Here is a 20,335-nt window from a genome sequence, read left to right on the forward strand (position 1 = left end):
GTTAGTTAATTTAAAGACAAACGAGTGTGTATCATTAATTGTTCATTAGGTGATGGGGAAGCATCATTTGTTGTTCATTAGGTGATGGGGAAGCATCATTAGTTGTTCATTAGGTGATGGGGAAGCATCATTAGTTGTTCATTAGGTGATGGGGAAGCATCATTAGTTGTTCATTAGGTGATGGGGAAGCATCATTAGTTGTTCATTAGGTGATGGGGAAGCATCATTAGTTGTTCATTAGGTGATGGGGAAGCATCATTAGTTGTTCATTAGGTGATGGGAAATATGCAATATGCATACAAAATAATATACTTACCTGTTTGTATGTTGAAAAAAAGCATTGGAATTAAAAGTGAAATGTTTGAACTGCTTCATTATTTATGTATAACCAGTACGAGAGACAGGGGAGCAGGAAGTATTTTAACCGAGCAATGCAACAAAGCTGGATCATTCTGGCAATGATACCTGCACCATCTACACGCTGCAGAGACTCCCTAATTCTTCGCCATTGCACACGATGGCCCATTGCTCTGAGACTTCCTCTGACCATCTTAAAGCCGGCATGAGGCATCCCTTTCTTCTCCATTGCACACGATGGCCCGTTGCTCTGAGACTTCCTCTGACCATCTTAAAGCCGGCATGAGGCATCCCTGCCTTAATGGGGCTGACTTTCTGGTCTAACTCTTCATCTGACATATCAGAATAGCATTCCCTGACAGACATATTATGTTCTTTCATCCTTCTGTAAAACCTTTTTTTTTTTTCAAGCGAACCGTTTCACTGTCATGGAATATGATTATATATCGACTATGAAACAAATAGGACATGGCCTGCTTATGAGTCGCCATAAAAGAAAGTTAGATTAATTCAACTGAAAATGGCGAGAACAGGCGTTTGTAGGTAAATGCTTTCGGTTAGCTTGAGAACGATAATTGCATGATTTATCATTCTATATAGTACAATGTTATGAACCGACACTGAATCGTGTGAGCTAACTACTAGCTATGTAAAATTTGGGCGGAAGAACGCCCAGTGCTGCTTACCTGAGATGCCATCATCACACAGTCCTTCTTCGTAGGTGTCCGCTATGACTTCCTTTGTGTCGGAAAGAAAGGATGAACAGTATTGGTTGTAGCCAAACTGACAATCAAAAACTGACCAAAATGGAGGGTGGTTGATAGCGAAATTAAATTTGAGTTTTGTTTTCAAATACATTTTTTGTTCTCTAAATATTATTTAGGAAAAAATGCATGAAGTTTTGCGCTCTATAACAAAATATTTGATTGCAAAAAAAAATGTTGAACTTTGAAGCCTAGTTTTTGCTTTCAGAAAAATAATTTTTGGAGATTTGCTCTTGACAAAAATACATCCATTTGTTGCAAGTTGGGGAGGGGGGCTAATAGCTGAACAATAGGCTGTTCAACCTTTACTAAAGAATAGTCTAATAGCCGAGCTAGGTATCACAGACCAGATTTGCCCTCATGACCCAGTTAGAGCACTGATTAAGCTTTTGGGTCACAATGCACTAAGGTGTCTCTAACTGACACCGAATGGGCAATATAAACCAAATAATAAACTGATAATTGTGCACAACATCAAATGAAACAAGCAGGGAGCAGGTTTCCAACCCTCAAACTTCTTGCCCGAAATCCAGCGAGCTATCGACTGTGCACCAAAAGCATGCTCAAGCTGCAGAGTCGATAGAGCGTGTCCCTGTGGTAGCATGCTACACAATGTAGCAATACTAATGACTTTTCAAATAAGTTACCTTACACTTTATGGTGGCTGACAATTTGTTAGCTATGTTGTCCACCGGTATGTTAGCTATCTACCTAATGTTAGTAGTTATCCATCAGCCTATAGTTCATACACTGTCAAGTTTATCTAACTACCTAACGTTTGACTTGATTATTCCCGTCATTCTTAGCTTAGCTAAATGTGCTTTCATAAATTCGCTCTGGCTATCTACTCTGATTTAAGAGCACTCTCGTCTGAGTGTACCAGAGCGCAGAATAATAAATTTACGAGCGCTCAACACCTGTTGAATATTGCCGGTGTCAGTAAACGTCAGCAAAAATAGCTCAATTAAATTGTTTCCAGCAACACAGTCACCAATGCTCTGGTTAACACGGAAACTGCCTAACCAGCTCTGCTAGGGTGAGTAAAATGATCAAAGTGTCTGGAAGTTGCTAGCAAGGTAGCCAACGTTAGCTTGGGTGCTTGACTGCCGTTGTAAGGCCAGAACGCTCAAATCAACCCTACTCCTCGGCCCCGACCGTCCAGTGTGAGCTCCGAGAGCGAAACGGTCTGAATTTACCCACATGTTTTTAGTTTTTCATGGAATGGAAACACCATAATATGAATCTATTAATAAGTACCAGTCAAACGTTTGGACACACCTACTCATTCCAGGATTTTTCTACAGCATACTGCCAATATGCCAATATGGAAGACTGTCAAATGCTTCTCAAACTAACACTAATTTGCAGTAACATAAAAAATTGCTGACAGTTAAATGATGCACCGCAGGATGCTGCGGCAGCCCGCAAGGTGTGACGCAACTTTTAAAGGAGGAACCACTATATGTCTGTCCTAGCTCGCTAATTAAGGTCTTAAATACTTCTTGGGGCTGGACACCAGTCGACAACTTCCGGTGAAATTGGAGGGCGCTCAATTCAATTAAATAATCATTAAAATTATGGATATTAAACATTCAGGTACATACAAGTATCTTATATCGGTTAACTCTTCCAGATGCCTTTCTTTTTCTTGTTCTTGGAGGTTAGCTCTGATGTTTCAGCCTCTTCTGGAGCTTCTAGCTGCTGGCTGTCTGGCCCCCCCTGATGGTTCTCTGGCCCCTCCTGCTGGTTCTCTGAACTCCCCTCCTGGTTCTCTGCCCATGCCTGTTGCCTCCTTGGCCTTTCCTGGTGGCCATCAGCAGATCCAGTGGGCTCTTGGCTTACTTGTTGGCCTGTGGCCCACCAGGGCAACTCCTGACCGTGGTTGTAATCGTGGCTGTGTTGGGTGGTTAGACACCGGTTGTTGATTTGAGCATCAGCCTCCAGATTCATCTGCTCAAGGTAGTTTTCCTTCATCCTCTCCCTCTCCTCCTTCAGTTGTTGATGAGTCTGTTTTTTAAGCAGGGACCGCTCTCTCCACTGCTTATTGAAATCCTCCATCTTCTTCCTTCTCTCTTCAGCCTTCAGCAGCTCCTTCCTCTTCTCCCTCTCTCTCTCTGCCCGGGTCATGGTGGATGTTAGCCTTGTGTGCCCAGGGATGGCTGGGAGGGGAGAAGAAGTAGAGTTTACATTCAACTTAGTGGATCTGATATCAACTTAAATGTAATGGACACAGGGAATGAAGAATAGAAAACCCAGTTGGATCCAATGATTCTTTACTCTTTTCAGTTGAGCATGGCATGGAATTTGTCAATAAAGTGCAATAATTCCCATCCTAAATTGACCTGACCCTAAGTTGAACATGAGTCCAGAATGGCACCTATTCTTTGTATAGTGCCAGGGCATATGTGATCGCTTAGCGCCCCATGGCCACTAGTAGCCCCCGGATCCCCCCAAAACACGTTTTTGTGTGTGTTTATTAGGAACTTGACCCCCATGAGGAACTCTTTCAGGGTCTCAACTTACTCTGCTATCAATTTAAACGTCATGAACAGAGGGAAAACAGGTCTTACCTATGTGGATGATCTTATAGCCCTCCTCAGCTTCTCTCTGATACGTTCTCTCTATCTTTTTGAGGTTCCTCTTCTCCCACTTCTTGTTTACCCAGCCCACAGCTCTCCTTCGGATACTTTTATCAGGTGGGAGAATGTCCTCCTTGTCAGTGTTACAACAATGTTGTCTCAGATGTTTATGCTTGTAGAACCTACAAATGAGTAATGCAATTATTTACAACCTGCACAGATACAGTTATCAACAACAACAACAGTAATGACGTTAATAAGGAAGTGGATATTCAACCGGCAGAAGAAAGGCATAGGGTTTGAGATAAATTAAGGTTAAAGGTTCAGTACCTAGGTTTGGGTTAAGGTAAAGGTTAGGTATAGTTTCAGTGAGGTTAAGGTAAGGGTTAAGGAAAGGAATAAAAGTTAACACTGGGTTAGCGTACCGCTGTCTGCCACTATTCATTTTCAGCTGGGTAAATATACACTGCCTTTTAATAATAACAATGACATGTCTTACTTGGGCCAGTTGTAGGTCCACCATCAGTAGATCCAGCAGTTGTTTGAGTCTTTTGATCTCCTGCAGTTTTCTTTGGTTCTCCTTCGTTTCTGTGACTCTCTGGCTCTGACTGGTTTCTGTGTTATGCACTATAGCCCATTACCATATATATGATTGAATATTATCTGCTGTTGGCTTGTGTGGATGTATGTGTTATGCAACATAGCTGACTTGAAACATTGTTAAAAGTGTCAGGGCCAGGGGACTTACTCATGATGGAAAAATACAGAAGACAGGGCACATTCAGAGCTTGGGGTTGCAGAACAAGCGGTCTTTTGTTAGATAACAGGAGCCAGGTGCGAGATAACGGTATGGAGCATGAGAGCCTGGATGTTCTTCACAGCAACACTTACATCTATCAACAGAAGCGCCAAGAGGCGGAGACCCGCAATAGGCTGAGCAAGTTTAAACCACGCCCAGGCTCTGTGATAGGCCAACAGAAGGGTTGGAACTGTCTATCACAGTAGGAAGAATACTGTTTTACATACGTCTTGTCAGTTCTCTGTTTTGCCCTGCGAGGTGGGACAGAGAAAATTGCATTTACCACTTATTGCTTAGCTAATAAAAAATACATAGTATACAATCGATGACTCATTGTCATATTTATCCTGATACAAGATTCGAATTGACGCAACTCTAACACACTCTACCTTCCTGAGTCTCAGGATTTCAGTCTTCCACTCTTTCATTATACCCCTTTCTACTCTTCTCCTCCTTTCGTCTTTTAAAAGGGCTCTGAGGTGGTCTGTCTCAGACTGTAATTGTTCAATGATCTTGTCCTTCTCTGTTCCACCATTCCTCTTCTTCTTTTCCTCCTCCCAGAGGCACACTTGGAGTCTGTCCATCTCCTTCTTCTGATTTCGGATTGTTCGATCCTTCCCCCTCAACTCAAGCATGTGGGCTTCCTTCTCTGTACAGGTCTTCTTCTCTTCTCTCGGGAAGTGAACCTCCATCTCTGCCTGCTTGTAGCTGGGAGCAAAGGAATGTCAACACATTATTTAGGAAGTGAACTCAGACAATTTAATACAATATTAAAATAATAATTCAACTTCTGCTCAATTTAACTGTCTTTAATAACAAAACTAACACAACTGTGACTTAACAGTAGGTGAATGTGATGAGTTGACTGTCCATATTGGCCTGAGGTGGGTAATGTGTCACTCTGGTCCAGGGCGTTACGTACAGCTTGCAGACACTGAGCCTTCCTTCAGCAAGCCGCACATAATGCCATGGACCAGAGCTTGGTTATGTGATGAATGACTTACAGACTGTTCCACATGATAGGAGGGGGTAAGAAGACAGTCCCAGTAGGAGACGGAGATCGTCCAGAAGAAGAAGAGGTGTCCATCTCCTCAGAGCCTGCAGGAAACGTCTACAAGTTTTATTTCTGGAAAATAAAGAGATGCCTTCGTTCAGCAACAATGTGTGTTTCTATGTTTCTGTCACTAGATGGTGCCATTGTACACAACATTTACTCACCAGGTCAGTGAATTCAGAAACAGTCTTCAGAGTTGAGTCCTCAAGCTCTAGCCTACAACCCATCATGCATCAGCACAACTAATAAAATAATACCTCATCACAACTGCATAATCACAGTACACCTGGATTGTGTTCACAAAGTGTTTCAGGGTAGGAGTGCTGATCTAGGATCAGGTCGCCTCCTGTCCATCAAAACGTATTCAGTTTAATTTAAAAGACCAAACTGATTATTGATCAGCACTCCTTCTATGAGACTTTGTGAATATGAGTGTTGATGATTAACTACAGGAGAGTGAGACCAAATCATGGACGCTGGACAGAGTGGATTTCAGTTGTAACAAAAAGGCAGTTTATTGAGTCAAAAGATATCTTGTCCTGCAGTATAACGTGCACAGACCTGATTCATATAGCTCAGAAGGAGTTAGCTGAAGAAGGGGTCTAGACAAAGGCTGTAGCAGATTATATACATGGAATAATGTAGGTGTAGTCTTGTCGTGGTGGTCTTCTGACTGGTCCCGAAGAGTTGGGGGCGGGCCTGCTCCAGCCAGAGCAGGAACCCCAATGGTGCACAGCAGAGTCCTCTGCTCTTGGCACCCGACCAGTAGAGGGGGGTGGAGTGTCATCGGTCGCTGCATTGGTCGCTGCATCAAAACCAAGTATCCATTACAACTCTATTATTGCATTACATCTCCACATTTCATATTCCAGTATCAAAAAAATAAAAGGTCTGAGGTTAAAATACTATCACCACACATCTACACATTCACATTATATATAACTCACTGTACTATCAGTGTCAATTTGGAAAAAGCTATACATTACTGGAGACCTGTGCTAAACGGTGATACAACCATTATATTATAAACCACTAACATGTAAGCTGATGTTGACTGAAATCAACTAACCTAGAGCTAGCTAGCGCTTAGCCAAGCTAAATATGGTTAGCATCAAGCTAGAGAACTGTTAAATGCTATTTTTGTAGAAATATCAACACATTTTATCGAGACATCACATATTTACATATATTACCTGAACTAAACTGAGTCTTTGATAGAAAATAAAACAAATAGGATCTAAAACTTTGTTGAAAAAAAGTACAGAAAGTTCAGACGCCATCTTGTTCCCTTCTCTTACATGTAAACCATTAGCAACCTAGCCAACCTCCATTACTTACAATGGGGAAATACCAACCGGTTTATCACTCTGTTAAAACTCCCTTCAATTGCCTTCAAATGTGACCAAACTCATGGACTATGTAGTTAACCATGTTACCTCAATGTACTGATAGTCATATTGGACTTTTGCACATTTCGTAACTGAATTAATAGGGTAAAATGATGAGACGGAGAAATGTTATTAGTTTTCAGTAGTAGGCATTCTCCAAGATTGAAGAAGAAACCTCTAAGACCTCACGATCTCACTAACGCTCCCCATTGACATCACAGCTCCCCCTAGCAGCAGTAATCATATACATTACTTTAAATGAAAATACCTGGGAGGCCTAGAAAATGATACAAGGGATGGATCCATCAGATAACAAATGAAGTAAAACATAAAGAATATGACCATACATATTTGTATGTTGCACATATACACATGGCATATGCTTGGGTGCCACCTTGACATCTCTGATCTGCTTGCCTCAGTGGTGGAAAAAGTACTCAATAGTCATACTTGAGTAAAAGTAAAGATACCTTAATAGAAAATGACAAGTAAAAGTGAGAGTCCCCCAGTGAAATACTACTTGAGTAAAAGTCTAAAAGTATTTGGTTTTAAATGTACTTTAGTATCAAAAGTAAAAGTACAAGTGTTAACCATTTCAAATTCCTTATATTAAGCAAACCAGATGGTACAATTTTATTTTCTTTTTAAAATGTATTTGCGGATAGCCAGGGGCACACTCCAACACTCAGATATCATTTACAAACGAAGCTTTTCTGTTTAGTGAGTCCTCCAGATCAGAGGCAGTAGGGGTGACCAGGGATGTTCTCTGTTTAGTGAGTCCTCCAGATCAGAGGCAGTAGGGGTAACCAGGGAAGTTCTCTGTTTAGTGAGTCCTCCAGATCAGAGGCAGTAGGGGTGACCAGGGATGTTCTCTGTTTAGTGAGTCCTCCAGATCAGAGGCAGTAGGGGTGACCAGGGATGTTCTCTGTTTAGTGAGTCCTCCAGATCAGAGGCAGTAGGGGTGACCAGGGATGTTCTCTGTTTAGTGAGCCCTCCAGATCAGAGGCAGTAGGGGTGACCAGGGATGTTCTCTGTTTAGTGAGTCCTCCAGATCAGAGGCAGTAGGGGTGACCAGGGATGTTCTCTGTTTAGTGAGTCCTCCAGATCAGAGGCAGTAGGGGTGACCAGGGATGTCCTCTGTTTAGTGAGTCCTCCAGATCAGAGGCAGTAGGGGTGACCAGGGATGTTCTCTGTTTAGTGAGTCCTCCAGATCAGAGGCAGTAGGGATGACCAGGGATGTTCTCTGTTCAGTGAGTCCTCCAGATCAGAGGCAGTAGGGATGACCAGGGATGTTCTCTGTTCAGTGAGTCCTCCAGATCAGAGGCAGTAGGGGTGACCAGGGATGTTCTCTGTTTAGTGAGTCCTCCAGATCAGAGGCAGTAGGGGTGACCAGGGATGTTCTCTGTTTAGTGAGCCCTCCAGATCAGAGGCAGTAGGGGTGACCAGGGATGTTCTCTGTTTAGTGAGTCCACCAGATCAGAGGCAGTAGGGATGACCAGGGATGTTCTCTGTTTAGTGAGTCCTCCAGATCAGAGGCAGTAGGGGTGACCAGGGATGTTCTCTGTTTAGTGAGTCCGCCAGATCAGAGGCAGTAGGGATGACCAGGGATGTTCTCTGTTTAGTGAGTCCTCCAGATCAGAGGCAGTAGGGATGACCAGGGATGTTCTCTGTTTAGTGAGTCCTCCAGATCAGAGGCAGTAGGGGTGACCAGGGATGTTCTCTGTTTAGTGAGTCCGCCAGATCAGAGGCAGTAGGGATGACCAGGGATGTTCTCTGTTTAGTGAGTCCTCCAGATCAGAGGCAGTAGGGGTGACCAGGGATGTTATCTTGATAAGTGTGTAAATTGGACCATTTTCCTGTCAAAATGTAACAAGTACTTTTTGGTGTCAGGGAAAATGTATGGAGTAAAAAGTACATTATTTTCTTTAGGAATGTAGGGAAGTCAAAGTAAAAGTTGGCAACAATATAACTAGTAAAATACAGTACAGATACCCCCCCAAAAAACAACTTAAAAAGTACTTTAAAGTAGTTGTACTTAAGTACTTTACACCACTGGCTATCTTCAATAAATGAATGCTAGAACATTGGTAGCCAGGATTAGCTGTTTGTATCTGGTCTCTTAATAATTGCATAACGGTGCAAGCTAGACACATGTTGTCTTTTGTTTGCATGTGAGCATGTCTTTTTCTGTCGGTCCTGTCAATGTTGAGTGATCACACATGCCTCAGCACACATAGGAGGTTCCTTTGCCTGCTTGTAAATGTGGGCTAAAAGTGGGGATGTTTCATATGATTTCAGATCATCTTAACTCCCCACCACCAATGAACCATTTATTTTATTACAGAAAACCACTGAACCACCACTGCAATATAGACCTACACTAAGAACAAGGTGCTTTCTACAACCTAAAAGGATTATTCCTCTGTCCCCATAGGAGAACCCTTTTTGGTTCCAGGTAGAACCCCTTCTGTGCCGAGGTAGAACACTTTTGGGCTCCATTCCACGGAGTGTTCTACCTGGAACCAAAAAGGATTTTCCTTCGGTGACAGCCAAGAACCCTGTTGGAACCCCTTTTTAGAAGAGTGTCCTCAACAAGTTCAACCTGTTAAGTTTACACCATTTCATTCTGTCCTCAAACTGCTGATTGGTATTCAAGATAACATGCAACATAGCACCACCACCGTTGAAGGTTTTCATCAACCTCTTAAATAGCAGTGTTCCAAGATCCTCCACCAGGGGTGACTGTAGTATCCTCAAACGGACAGAAAGGAGACACAAGAGGGCCCCACACTAATTTTAGATCCCAAGGGGTCTTTATTTTCATACTGGATGCTCTCACCCTCATCACTATCTCCTTTGTCATCTTCCATTCATGGCATTTCAACATTAAAACAGAGGGGCACATCACACTCATGTCTTTTATTGGAGCTCAAACCACACACACACACACACACACAATTATAGCATTTTGTTTACATTTCTCACTTTGTAGGCGCCCAGCTGAGGCCCTGGATGGACCATATTGCAATGAGATGGGCACAGGGGTATGTACAGTTGATGTCGGGAGTTTACACACACCTTAGCCAAATACATTTAAACAGAGTTTTTCACAATTCCTGACATTTAATCCAAGTAAAGATTCCCTGTCTTAGGTCAGTTAAGATCACGAATTAATTTTAAGAATGTGAATTGTCAGAATAATAGGACAGAGAATTATTTATTTCAGCTTTTATTTCTTTCATTACATTACTAGTAGGTCATAAGTTTAAATACACTCAATTAGTATTTGGTAGCATTCCCTTTAAATTGTTTAACTTGTGTCAAACGTTTCGGGTAGCCTTCCACAAGCTTCCCACAATAAATTTGGTGAATTTTAGAAAAAAAATTGTTTCATCAGACCAGAGGACATTTCTCCAAAAAGTACGATCTTTGTCTACATGTGCAGTTGCAAACCGTTGTCTGGCTTTTCTATGGTGGTTTTGGAGCAGTGGCTTCTTCCTTGCTGAGGGCCTTTCAGGTTATGTCGATATAGGACTCGTTTTACTGTGGATGAAGATATTTTTGTACCTGTTTCCTCCAGCTACGTCACAAAGTCCTTTGCTGTTGTTCTGGGATTGATTTGCACTTTTTGCACCAAAGTACGTTCATCTCTAGGAGACAGAACACGTCTCCTTCCTGAGCGGTATGACAGCTGCGTGGTGCCATGGTGTTTATACTTGCGTACTATTGTTTGTACAGATGAATGTGGTACCTTCAGGCGTTTGGAACTTGCTCCCAAGGATGAACCAGACTTGTGGGGGTCTACAATTTTTTCTGAGGTCTTGGCTGATTTCTTTCAATTTTCCCATGATGTCAAGCAAAGAGGCACTGAGTTTTAAGGTAGGCCTTGAAATACATCCACAGGTACACATCCAATTGCCTCAAATTATGTCAATTAGCCTATCGGAAGCTTCTAAAGCCATGACATCATTTTCTGGAATTTTCCAAGCTGTTTAAATGCACATTCAACTTAGTTTATGTAAACTTCTGACCCACTGAAATTGTGATACAGTTAATCATAAGTGAAATAATCTGTTGGCACATTTTTTGGGAAAAAATAACTTTAGATGTCCTAAACATCTTGCCAAAACTATAGTTTGTTAACAAGACATTTGTGGAGTGGTTGAAAAATTAGTTTTAACGACTCCAACCTAAGTGTATTTAAACTTCCGACTTCAATTGTATGTACAGTCCTTTCTAGTGTGGCGACAAATGAGTTGAACAGGAGAAGAGGATGAGGTTGGTGGTGGAGGAAGAGCAGTGGGGGTGGTGGGTAGAACAGCTGCAGTGACGTTGATTGGTTGATCTGGCTCATCACTTGTTGACTAAAAGAAAGAAAGATTTAGACATTTGTTGGACATTGCCATAGTTCAACAGCTGAAAAGCCTTCATTAACATACTCCCAGAGATAGAAAGACATCCAGTATTCACTGAATGAAGGAGCCTATTTACAATTTCATTCATCAATTAAATAAATGATACTATAGTACATTCAATGAAGTTATTATTGTAGACTATAGGCTACTCCTGTATCTACCTTCTACAATACCGTAATCATTGAATGAAGCAGCATGCCCATCCACATTTATAATGGTAGGTGTGGTGGTGGTAGGGATGGTAAGTGTGATAGATCTGGTGATGGTAGGGATACTAGGTATGATGATGGTAGGTATGGTAGGTGTAATGATGGTAGGTGTGGTGATGGTAAGTGTAGTGATGGTAGGTGTTGTGATGGTAGGTGTGGTGACAGTAGGTGTGGTGACAGTAGGTGTTGTGATGGTAGGTGTGGTTATGGTAGATATGATGATGGTATTTTAAGTGATGGTATGTATGATGGTAGGTGTGATAGGTGTGGTGATGGTAGGGATACTAGGTATGATGATGGTAGGTATGGTAGGTGTAATGATGGTAGGTGTGGTGATGGTAAGTGTAGTGATGATAGGTGTGGTGATGGTAGGTGTGGTGACAGTAGGTGTTGTGATGGTAGGTGTGGTTATGGTAGATATGATGATGGTATTTTAAGTGATGGTATGTATGATGGTAGGTGTGATAGGTGTGGTGATGGTAGGTATGGTCGGTGTGGTGATGGTAGGTGTGATGGTAGGTATGGTGATGGTAGGTATGGTGATGGTAGGTGTGGTGATGGTAGGTGTGATGTAGGTGTGACAGTTGTGGTAGGTAGGTGTGATAGTTGTGGTAGGTAGGTGTGATAGTTGTGGTAGGTAGATAGGTAGGTGTGGTGATGGTAGGTGAGGTAGGTGTGGTGATGGATGGTTTGGTGAAGGTAGGTATGGTAGGTGTTGTGATGGTCGGTGTGGTGATGGTAGGTGTGAGAGAAGTGGTGTAAAGTCAATTTAAGTTGGTAGAATATCACCAAAGTTTTAAAAAAATACAAAAGTAATAGCTATTGATTGGAGGGACGAGGTCCCTGAACCAATTACAGTTGTATTCATGAAAGTCATATGGCTTTGAAGATACAGTGTGCCAAAAAAGTATTTAGTCAGCCACCAATTGTGCAAGTTCTCCCACTTAAAAAGATGAGAGAGGCCTGTAATTTTCATCATAGGTACACTTCAATTATGACAGACAAAATGAGGGAAAAAAAATCCAGAAAATCACATTGTAGGATTTTTAACAACTTTATTTGCAAATTATGGTGGAAAATATATATATTTATATATAACTATATATTTACATGTGTGTTGCATGTACACTAAACCCTCACATTTGGATAATGTCACTTTTTAAAGTGATGACATGTATATTAACAGTGTAAAACATGAATAGATATTTAAACATTCTTTACCTCATCCTAATTTTCTTCCAGATGCTTGGCTTTTTCTTTGTCTTGGATATTCGCTCTGATGTTTCAACCTCTTCTGGAGCTTCTAGCTGCTGGCTGCTGGCCCCCCCTGTTGGTTCTCTGGCCCCTCCTGTTGGTTCTTCTTGAGGAAGGCACGGAATTTGTCAATAAATTTAAATAATTCCCGAATTGACCTGACCCAAAGTTTAACATGAGTCCCAAATGGCACCTATTCTTTGTAAAGTGCAGGGCCTCTAGGCATATGCGATTGCTTAGGGCCCCATGGCAACTAGGGGCCCCCTGACCCCCCCAAAAACCTTTTTTGGTCAAATTACCCAGGGGCCTTGAACTACAGTGAGCCCCCACTAATTTTGTTAATCAATTTCATTCAGATATTATCTTAACATGCCATAAGTCATGGCAAAATGTGTAGAATTGAAGGAAATTAGGTTTAAAACTTCTAATTCTTCTCTGCCCCTTTGGAAAATGTGTAGAATTGCAGCAAACTTGCAAAAAATGCAATATGTTCTCTACGCCCCGTTGCAAAGTGTAGATTGGGAGGAAATGTAGTCAAAAACCTGAACAAAATGTTTTTTAGGGCCTCAAAAGGCTATGATGCGCTACTTTAGACCAGGGTCATTGAGATCCAGTTGAGTTTTCCATTCTAAATTCCCTGTGTACATTACATTTAAGTTGATACCAGATCTGCTTGACCATTTTGGACAGTTTTATATTGAAACAATGATGCAACATGATGACTGGTGTGGAACGTATGTGTGTAGAGGAGACTACAGAGGATGATGTCATAAGTAGAGGGAAAACAGGTCTTACCTATGTGGACGATCTTATGGCCCTCCTCAGCTTCTCTCTGATACGTTCTCTATCTTTTTGAGGTTCCTATTCTCCCACTTCTTATTTACCCAGCCCACAGCTCTCCTTCAGATACTTTTATCATGTGGGAGGATGTCCTCCTTGTCATCGTCCTTCTCCTCCTCCTCTTCAGTGTTCTCTAACTCACCCCTCTTCTCAAGGATCTCCCTTCTTTCCTCTTCGGCCATCTCCTCTCTTTTCGTTGCCTCTATTATCTTCTCTCTCTCTGACTGAAGCAAAATGAAATTCCCAATGCAAATATGAGACATTTTACGGAATCAATTATGTCCACAATGTGTACAAATACAAACACACAACCTTCTTGCCCATTCAGTTAGGGGTTTGAGAAATTCCTGTTACAATTTGTGTGATGTTACAACAATGTTGCCTCTGATGTTTATGCTTGTAGAAATTACTCCTACAAATGATGCTTCACTAATGCAACTATTTACAACCTGCACAGATACAGTTATCAACAACAACAACAACAACAGTAATGACGTTAATAAGGAAGTGGATATTCAACCGGCAGAAGAAAGGCATAGGGGTTGAGATAAATGAAGGTTAGGTTCAGGACCTAGAGTTGGGATTTGGTAAAGGTTAGGTATAGTTTCAGTGAGGTTAATGTTAAGGGTTAAGGAAAGGAATAAAAGTTAACATTGGGTTAGCGTACCGCTGTCTGCCACTATTCATTTTCAGCTGGGTAAATATACACTGCCTTTTAATAATAACAATGACATGTCTTACGTGGGCCAGTTGTAGGTCCACCATCAGTAGATCCAGCAGTTGTTTGAGTCTGTTGATCCCCTGCATTTTTCTCTGGTTCTCCTCCCATTCTATGGCTCTCTCTGACTCCCTCTGTGGCACTCTGACTCCCTCTGGCTCTCTGACTCAGCCTTCCACTCTTTCATTATACCCCTTTCGAGCATGAAGGTAAAACACATATCCTGTCTCACATCCCCAATACATTGCTAGGTGCTTTCAGTGTTGACAGTACCAAAATACAACAACTCATGTACAAAAACACTGCAACACAAACAAGTTACAACGTGAAATCGCCTCTATCCCATTCAGACCGGACAAAACTACATCTCCCATAATGCAAAGCCAGCACCAGTGGGCAGCTAACCGTCTGCGTCACAGAAAGGCATGCTAGCTAGCAACAGCACTTTTAGCACTCTGTAAACTATATTAATAACAATAAAACTCTGAAAGTTACATGTTTCAATAGTCTCACACTCCCTTATAACAATATCTACAGCATTAACATCGGGATGTTTTATTTATTTCACGTTATGGACTTCTACAAAGGAGTAATCTGCAACACATACCTTTCTCTCAGTGTTTTCTCAGACTGAGGAGAACGGGAGCTACGGGTTGTACCAGGGTGTTAGTAGGTGACGCAAGCACTCAGATGAAATAAAATACATTTAATGAAACAAAAACCCCAAGATGTTAACATCATTCAGCTACTGTAGTTCCCTACCTAACGTCAACAGGCAGCACCAGTAGCGCAACAATTACAAATAGACAACAAAAGTAAATTTCCTGGCGATCATAGCGATCTGACTCCCCCCCTTCTGTCTGAACTTGGAATATTCCTGTTGGCGGGCTTGGCTGTTCTGCCTTGTGTACTATTCTAATCATTTGAAGTTTGATAGAATGACCTTTTCAACTCTACTACATTTATATGTAGATTATATTTTGGTTTTATATTTCATATTTGATTGATGATTAGGCCTATGACTTTTGATTCCACTCTGGCTACCTTGCACCATATTGTCCTCTCTTGCTATATCTTAAACTGTATGCCCTTGTGCAGATCTTCTCTCTAAACAATAGTCATGATAGTTTGAATGAGTTGAGTAAACTACACTGTTGTTAGTGTAACAGATGTTAATCGTTCTCTCCTTGCGTTGTGTTTTGTCCTAATAAATCACCCCAGCCAGTGGTCCCAGTTGAGCATTATTATCTGTTGTTCAATAGGAAACAGCAGGTTAGTTGTGAAGGGCCTAATGATGTTGATAGCTGTCAATGGTCAAATCTGTAGCATGAAAACAACTGTGTTAGCAGTGGGCTTATGTGACCATTACATCGGTGCATGCTAGCTAACCCACTAATATACAGCAATCATTTACCAAAGCACATCCCAGAAAGGTATTCTAATGAATTCTGTATGAAAAACCCTCTGTGTCTGCATAGTCTCCATGAGTCTTACTGGGTGTTTCCTAACCCGACCAGCCCCTGACCTGACAGACCTAACAGAGTTATCATTACGTTTAACCTGTTCACCTACAACCCCCACTGGTGGGTCACTGTCCACAGTCGGTGGATAGTCAAGGTCAAGGGTTCTGTGACTGTTGCTGGAGCTTGTGCTACCAGAGGCATCTTCAGAATGCCTTTCTTCTTCAGAGGGTTCGGACATTTCTTCTCCAAAGGTTAGCTCTGACATGCTTGTGCCACCAGTGGCACCCTCAGAATGTGGTGAGTTCTGAGGGATGTTCTGAGGGATGCTCCAACAGCTCATTGGGTATAAACGGCGGTACATTCGAAATCGTTACCCTTGTTGACGGAGAGAAAAGCGCCGTAACTTGAATAAACATTCCTTTAAGAAGTACGCCATGCTCAACCATACGATCTACAAGACTCTCTTCTTTAAGAAGTACGCCATGCTCAACCATACGATCTACAAGACTCTCTTCTTTAAGAAGTACGCCATGCTCAACCATTCAATCTACAAGACTCTCTTCTTTAAGAAGTACGCCATGCTCAACCATACGATCTACAAGATTCTCTTCTTTAAGAAGTACGCCATGCTCAACCATACGATCTACAAGACTCTCTTCTTTAAGCAAAACCACCACCGCTTTATTCATCCGTGACGCATAAGCAACATTCTCATATCCCACCTTCTCTCCTACGGCGACCAGAATCTCCTCCACAGTGACAGTAGCTTCAGTAACACACCTGAAGCCGTGCTGAAGTGACAGGGACGGCATCCCCATGTGGGTCGCCACCCCCGCCAAAGCCAATTTCAACACGAAAAACAATGTACTTAATTCTACCACAACAACTAAATAAAAATACTGATAACCTCAATGATGCATAGGAAGAGAAAAAAGACACCACCAAGAAAAATAAATGTAAAAGAAAAAGCAGGATATGTAACTCTACACAACACTCACTCATACAATTCCCAGCATGCACCAAACACTCTCAGCATGCAGAGAGAGATTGTCCAGACAGAATGTTTTAACACTGTTAATTTGACCACCAGAGAAGAGAAAGAAAACAGTTATGAGCTGAACAATATGCCAGTGGAAAGGAGGACCGTACCAGGTGACCCAATTGTGGTTTGTGACTATTATGATTTCCCATTTCAGCCAATTCAGTTGCAGTAATTCGGTTACAGATTTCTTGGTAATTCCACTAGCATTTTGGTAACGGAATTACGAGTTTTAATCACTTAATAATTCACCCAAAAAATATACATCAGAAAAATCACTAGAACTAATTGTTAGCTCCACCATTACTTCTGTGAACTTTCATTATCCCCCCTCCTCACAAAGACAAATGTGAAAATATCTGAAAGTTATGTGGGTTTTTGGTAACGGAATTACAAGGCACAAGGTAATATTTCTGAAACTTAAAGAAGGTTAATGATTTCTCCAAAACCAAATGTAAGTGTTGATATTAGTAGTCAGGGGTCTTTATGTCAACATGATTCTGTTTTTATGTAGTTCTGATATTGGATATTGGACCTTTTAAGACTTTTTCTGGTGATGTTTTCTAAGATCCCTTTTCCATCTGTTGACCCAGAAATCAAAGCCTTCACTGGTTGAAAAATGTATCTAGAATTACATTTACCAAAAATATACACTCTTAGATTTCATTTGACACCCAATTACACATGCTCCTATGAACGATGCGTTGGTGCTCAAATCAAATCAAATTTTACTCTTCACAACACATGGTTAGCAAATGTTATTGCGACTGTAGCGAAATGCTTGTGCTTCTAGTTCTGAAAGTACAGCAATATCTAACAAGTAATATCTAACAATTTCACAACCAATACCTAATAGACATTCATTTTACATGGAAATGCCTTACTGTAACTCTAGAGATACTATCCAGCCCCAACTAGTAATAAAGTGGTCAGGGTGGTTGCTACTGGCCTCTCCAGCTGCAGCCTGAATCCCACCCATGATGAGAGGAGGTTTACTGGACACACAGGGAGAAACTACAGTCTGAATCACACCCATGATGAGAGGAGGTTTACTGGACACACAGGGAGAAACTACAGTCTGAATCACACCCATGATGAGAGGAGGTTTACTGGACACACAGGGAGAAACTACAGTCTGAATCACACCCATGATGAGAGGAGGTTTACTGGACATACAGGGAGAAACTACAGTCTGATGACTGATGAGACTACCTTTAAGGCTTAAGGGTTTGGTTAATGTTAGGGTTAAGGTTAGAGTCCTTTTTAAGTTTTGGCCAGATGGGCTATCAATGGGATGTTGGTCAGAAAAGTCCATTTAGTCTTTCCCTTCTCAAACCTGTCCTCTAACCAGTTCATATCATGTATTCCACCACCAGCACACCTGATTCACTAATCAGAGGTTTGGATGATTAGTTGACCAGTGGTACAAAGTGGACTGGATCTAGGTGAACTATGTGGAGAGTCTTCCAGGGACAGTACAGTACAGACTGAGAAGCTAACAACAGTGTAGTTTACTCAACTCATTCAAACTATAATGAATATTGTTTAGAGAGAAGATCTGCACAAGGGCATAAAGTTTAAGATATAGCAAGAGAGGACAATATGGTGCAAGGTACCCAAAGTGGAATCAAAAGTTATAGGCCTAATCATCAATCAAATATGAAATATAAAACCAAAATATAATCTACATATAAAGACAACATGTCATCTACATGTGTTATAGAATAGCTCCCTTCTCACATCCCAGGTCATGTTTGGACTGGAACGTGACAACTCAACGGGCTATGCGCATCTCCCCAATAGCCTACAGAAAACTTTCCTGACTGCAATGTCATTAATGTGACCGATATGTACAGTATTATAAGCATAGTGAAGAAGGAAAAGATCCCACCTCTGACGCACAGCAGAGACATCACTGCTGAGATTTCCCCTGGAGCAAGAGTCCCTCAAGAATTTAAAAACAGTCATTGCGTTACAATGAATGTCCTCCCCAAACGCTTGTTGCATCGTGAACTATCCTCCCAGTCCCTTGGGATTTCAGCGGATGGATGATGCGCCTCTGCCATTTACTTGGATGAGAAGTTGGACGAACGCTCCTCCAGCTCACGATACGAAATGGTGGAGAACTACAGTGTGGTGATGTGTCGTTCACGAACGAACGGCTCTTTTTGAACGGATCTTTTTGTTGAACCTCGGGAACCGAATTGCATCGGTGAAAGAGCCATTCCTCTGGCTCTATGATTTGCAAACTGCTACTACTGCTTGTTGAGATCAGAACAACGTTTTTCTGTAGATAAATTACAACATCATTATCTAAAGGGGGTGAATCCTCACTGCAGAAATAATAAATAGTGGGGTGAGAGTTGTGATTGTATGTTTGTTTGTACAGTTATGGCTGTAATGTTATTATTTTGTGTTCTCACTAAACACCCACATTTGTATTTGTGTGGGAAATGTTTGTAGGCTATGGTTGCTGTTTGTATTTCATTGAACTTTAGGCCCATACAAAGACAAATCACACAACATAGAATTCAAAACAACCTTAGGCAAAAATACACGAAATAAAAGTCAAGTGAAAATAGTTATAAATGACTTTATCAATTATGAGTAGCTAAACATTATCGACTTTTGGACACTGATGCGCAGGAGAACCCCTAGCTGTCAATCAAGCAGGCGCGGTGAACGGATTATGACGCTCAAGCGTTCCAAATGACGCAACAATACAGCTCCAGACCAGAGAAAGTTAATGCCGAGGATATTATTCGGTTCAACACTAAAACTGAGGTTTGACACGTGTGATTTGAGGTGAGTCAAATATTTACAAAAGTTTACAATACATTAACCATCCGCTTCGTTATTTCTGTTGCTATCAATCACTCTGTAATCTGTATCTACTCTTCTGTCTGTCTGTCGGACTATCTGAATTGTCTGTGTACTGTCTAGCCAGCATATGCCAGAAAGGTTCTTTCACATAGGCTCATATTCACAAAGTCTCATAGAAGGAGTGCTGATCAATAATCAGTTTGGTCTTTTAAATTAAACTGAATACATTTTGATGGACAGGAGGCGACCTGATCCTAGATCAGCACTCCTACCCTGAAACACTTTGTGAACACAATCCAGGTGTACTGTGATTATGAAGTTGTGATGAGGTATTATTATATTAGTTGTGCTGATGCATGATGGGTTGTAGGCTAGAGCTTGAGGACTCAACTCTGAAGACTGTTTCTGAATTCACTGACCTGGTGAGTAAATGTTGTGTACAATGGCACCATCTAGTGACAGAAACATAGAAACACACATTGTTGCTGAACGAAGGCATCTCTTTATTTTCCAGAAATAAAACGTGTAGACCTTTCCTGCAGTCTCTGAGGAGATGGACACCTCTTCTTCTTCTGGACGATCTCCGTCTCCTACTGGGACTGTCTTCTTACCCCCTCCTATCATGTGGAACAG

At 41.5% G+C, this 20,335-nt stretch overlaps 1 protein-coding gene across 1 annotated transcript; it reads right to left on the reverse strand.

The window, feature by feature from the left end:
• Positions 1–2,741: 2,741 nt before the first annotated feature.
• LOC149982739 (uncharacterized) lies at positions 2,742–15,022 on the reverse strand. The gene is made up of 6 exons (XM_090239246.1): positions 14,985–15,022; positions 14,401–14,571; positions 13,749–13,883; positions 3,692–3,827; positions 2,999–3,280; positions 2,742–2,962 (listed from the first exon to the last, which is right to left on the reverse strand). The coding sequence occupies exons 2-6, from the start codon at positions 14,464–14,466 to the stop codon at positions 2,742–2,744; spliced, it is 840 nt and encodes a 279-aa protein (XP_090095372.1). The 5' UTR covers positions 14,467–14,571; positions 14,985–15,022.
• Between the last annotated feature and the right edge of the window lie 5,313 nt (positions 15,023–20,335).

Source organism: Oncorhynchus mykiss, chromosome 6 (genome assembly GCF_057628025.1).
Source record: "Oncorhynchus mykiss isolate SJ-2025 chromosome 6, ASM5762802v1, whole genome shotgun sequence".
Classification (NCBI taxonomy): Eukaryota; Metazoa; Chordata; class Actinopteri; order Salmoniformes; family Salmonidae; genus Oncorhynchus; species Oncorhynchus mykiss.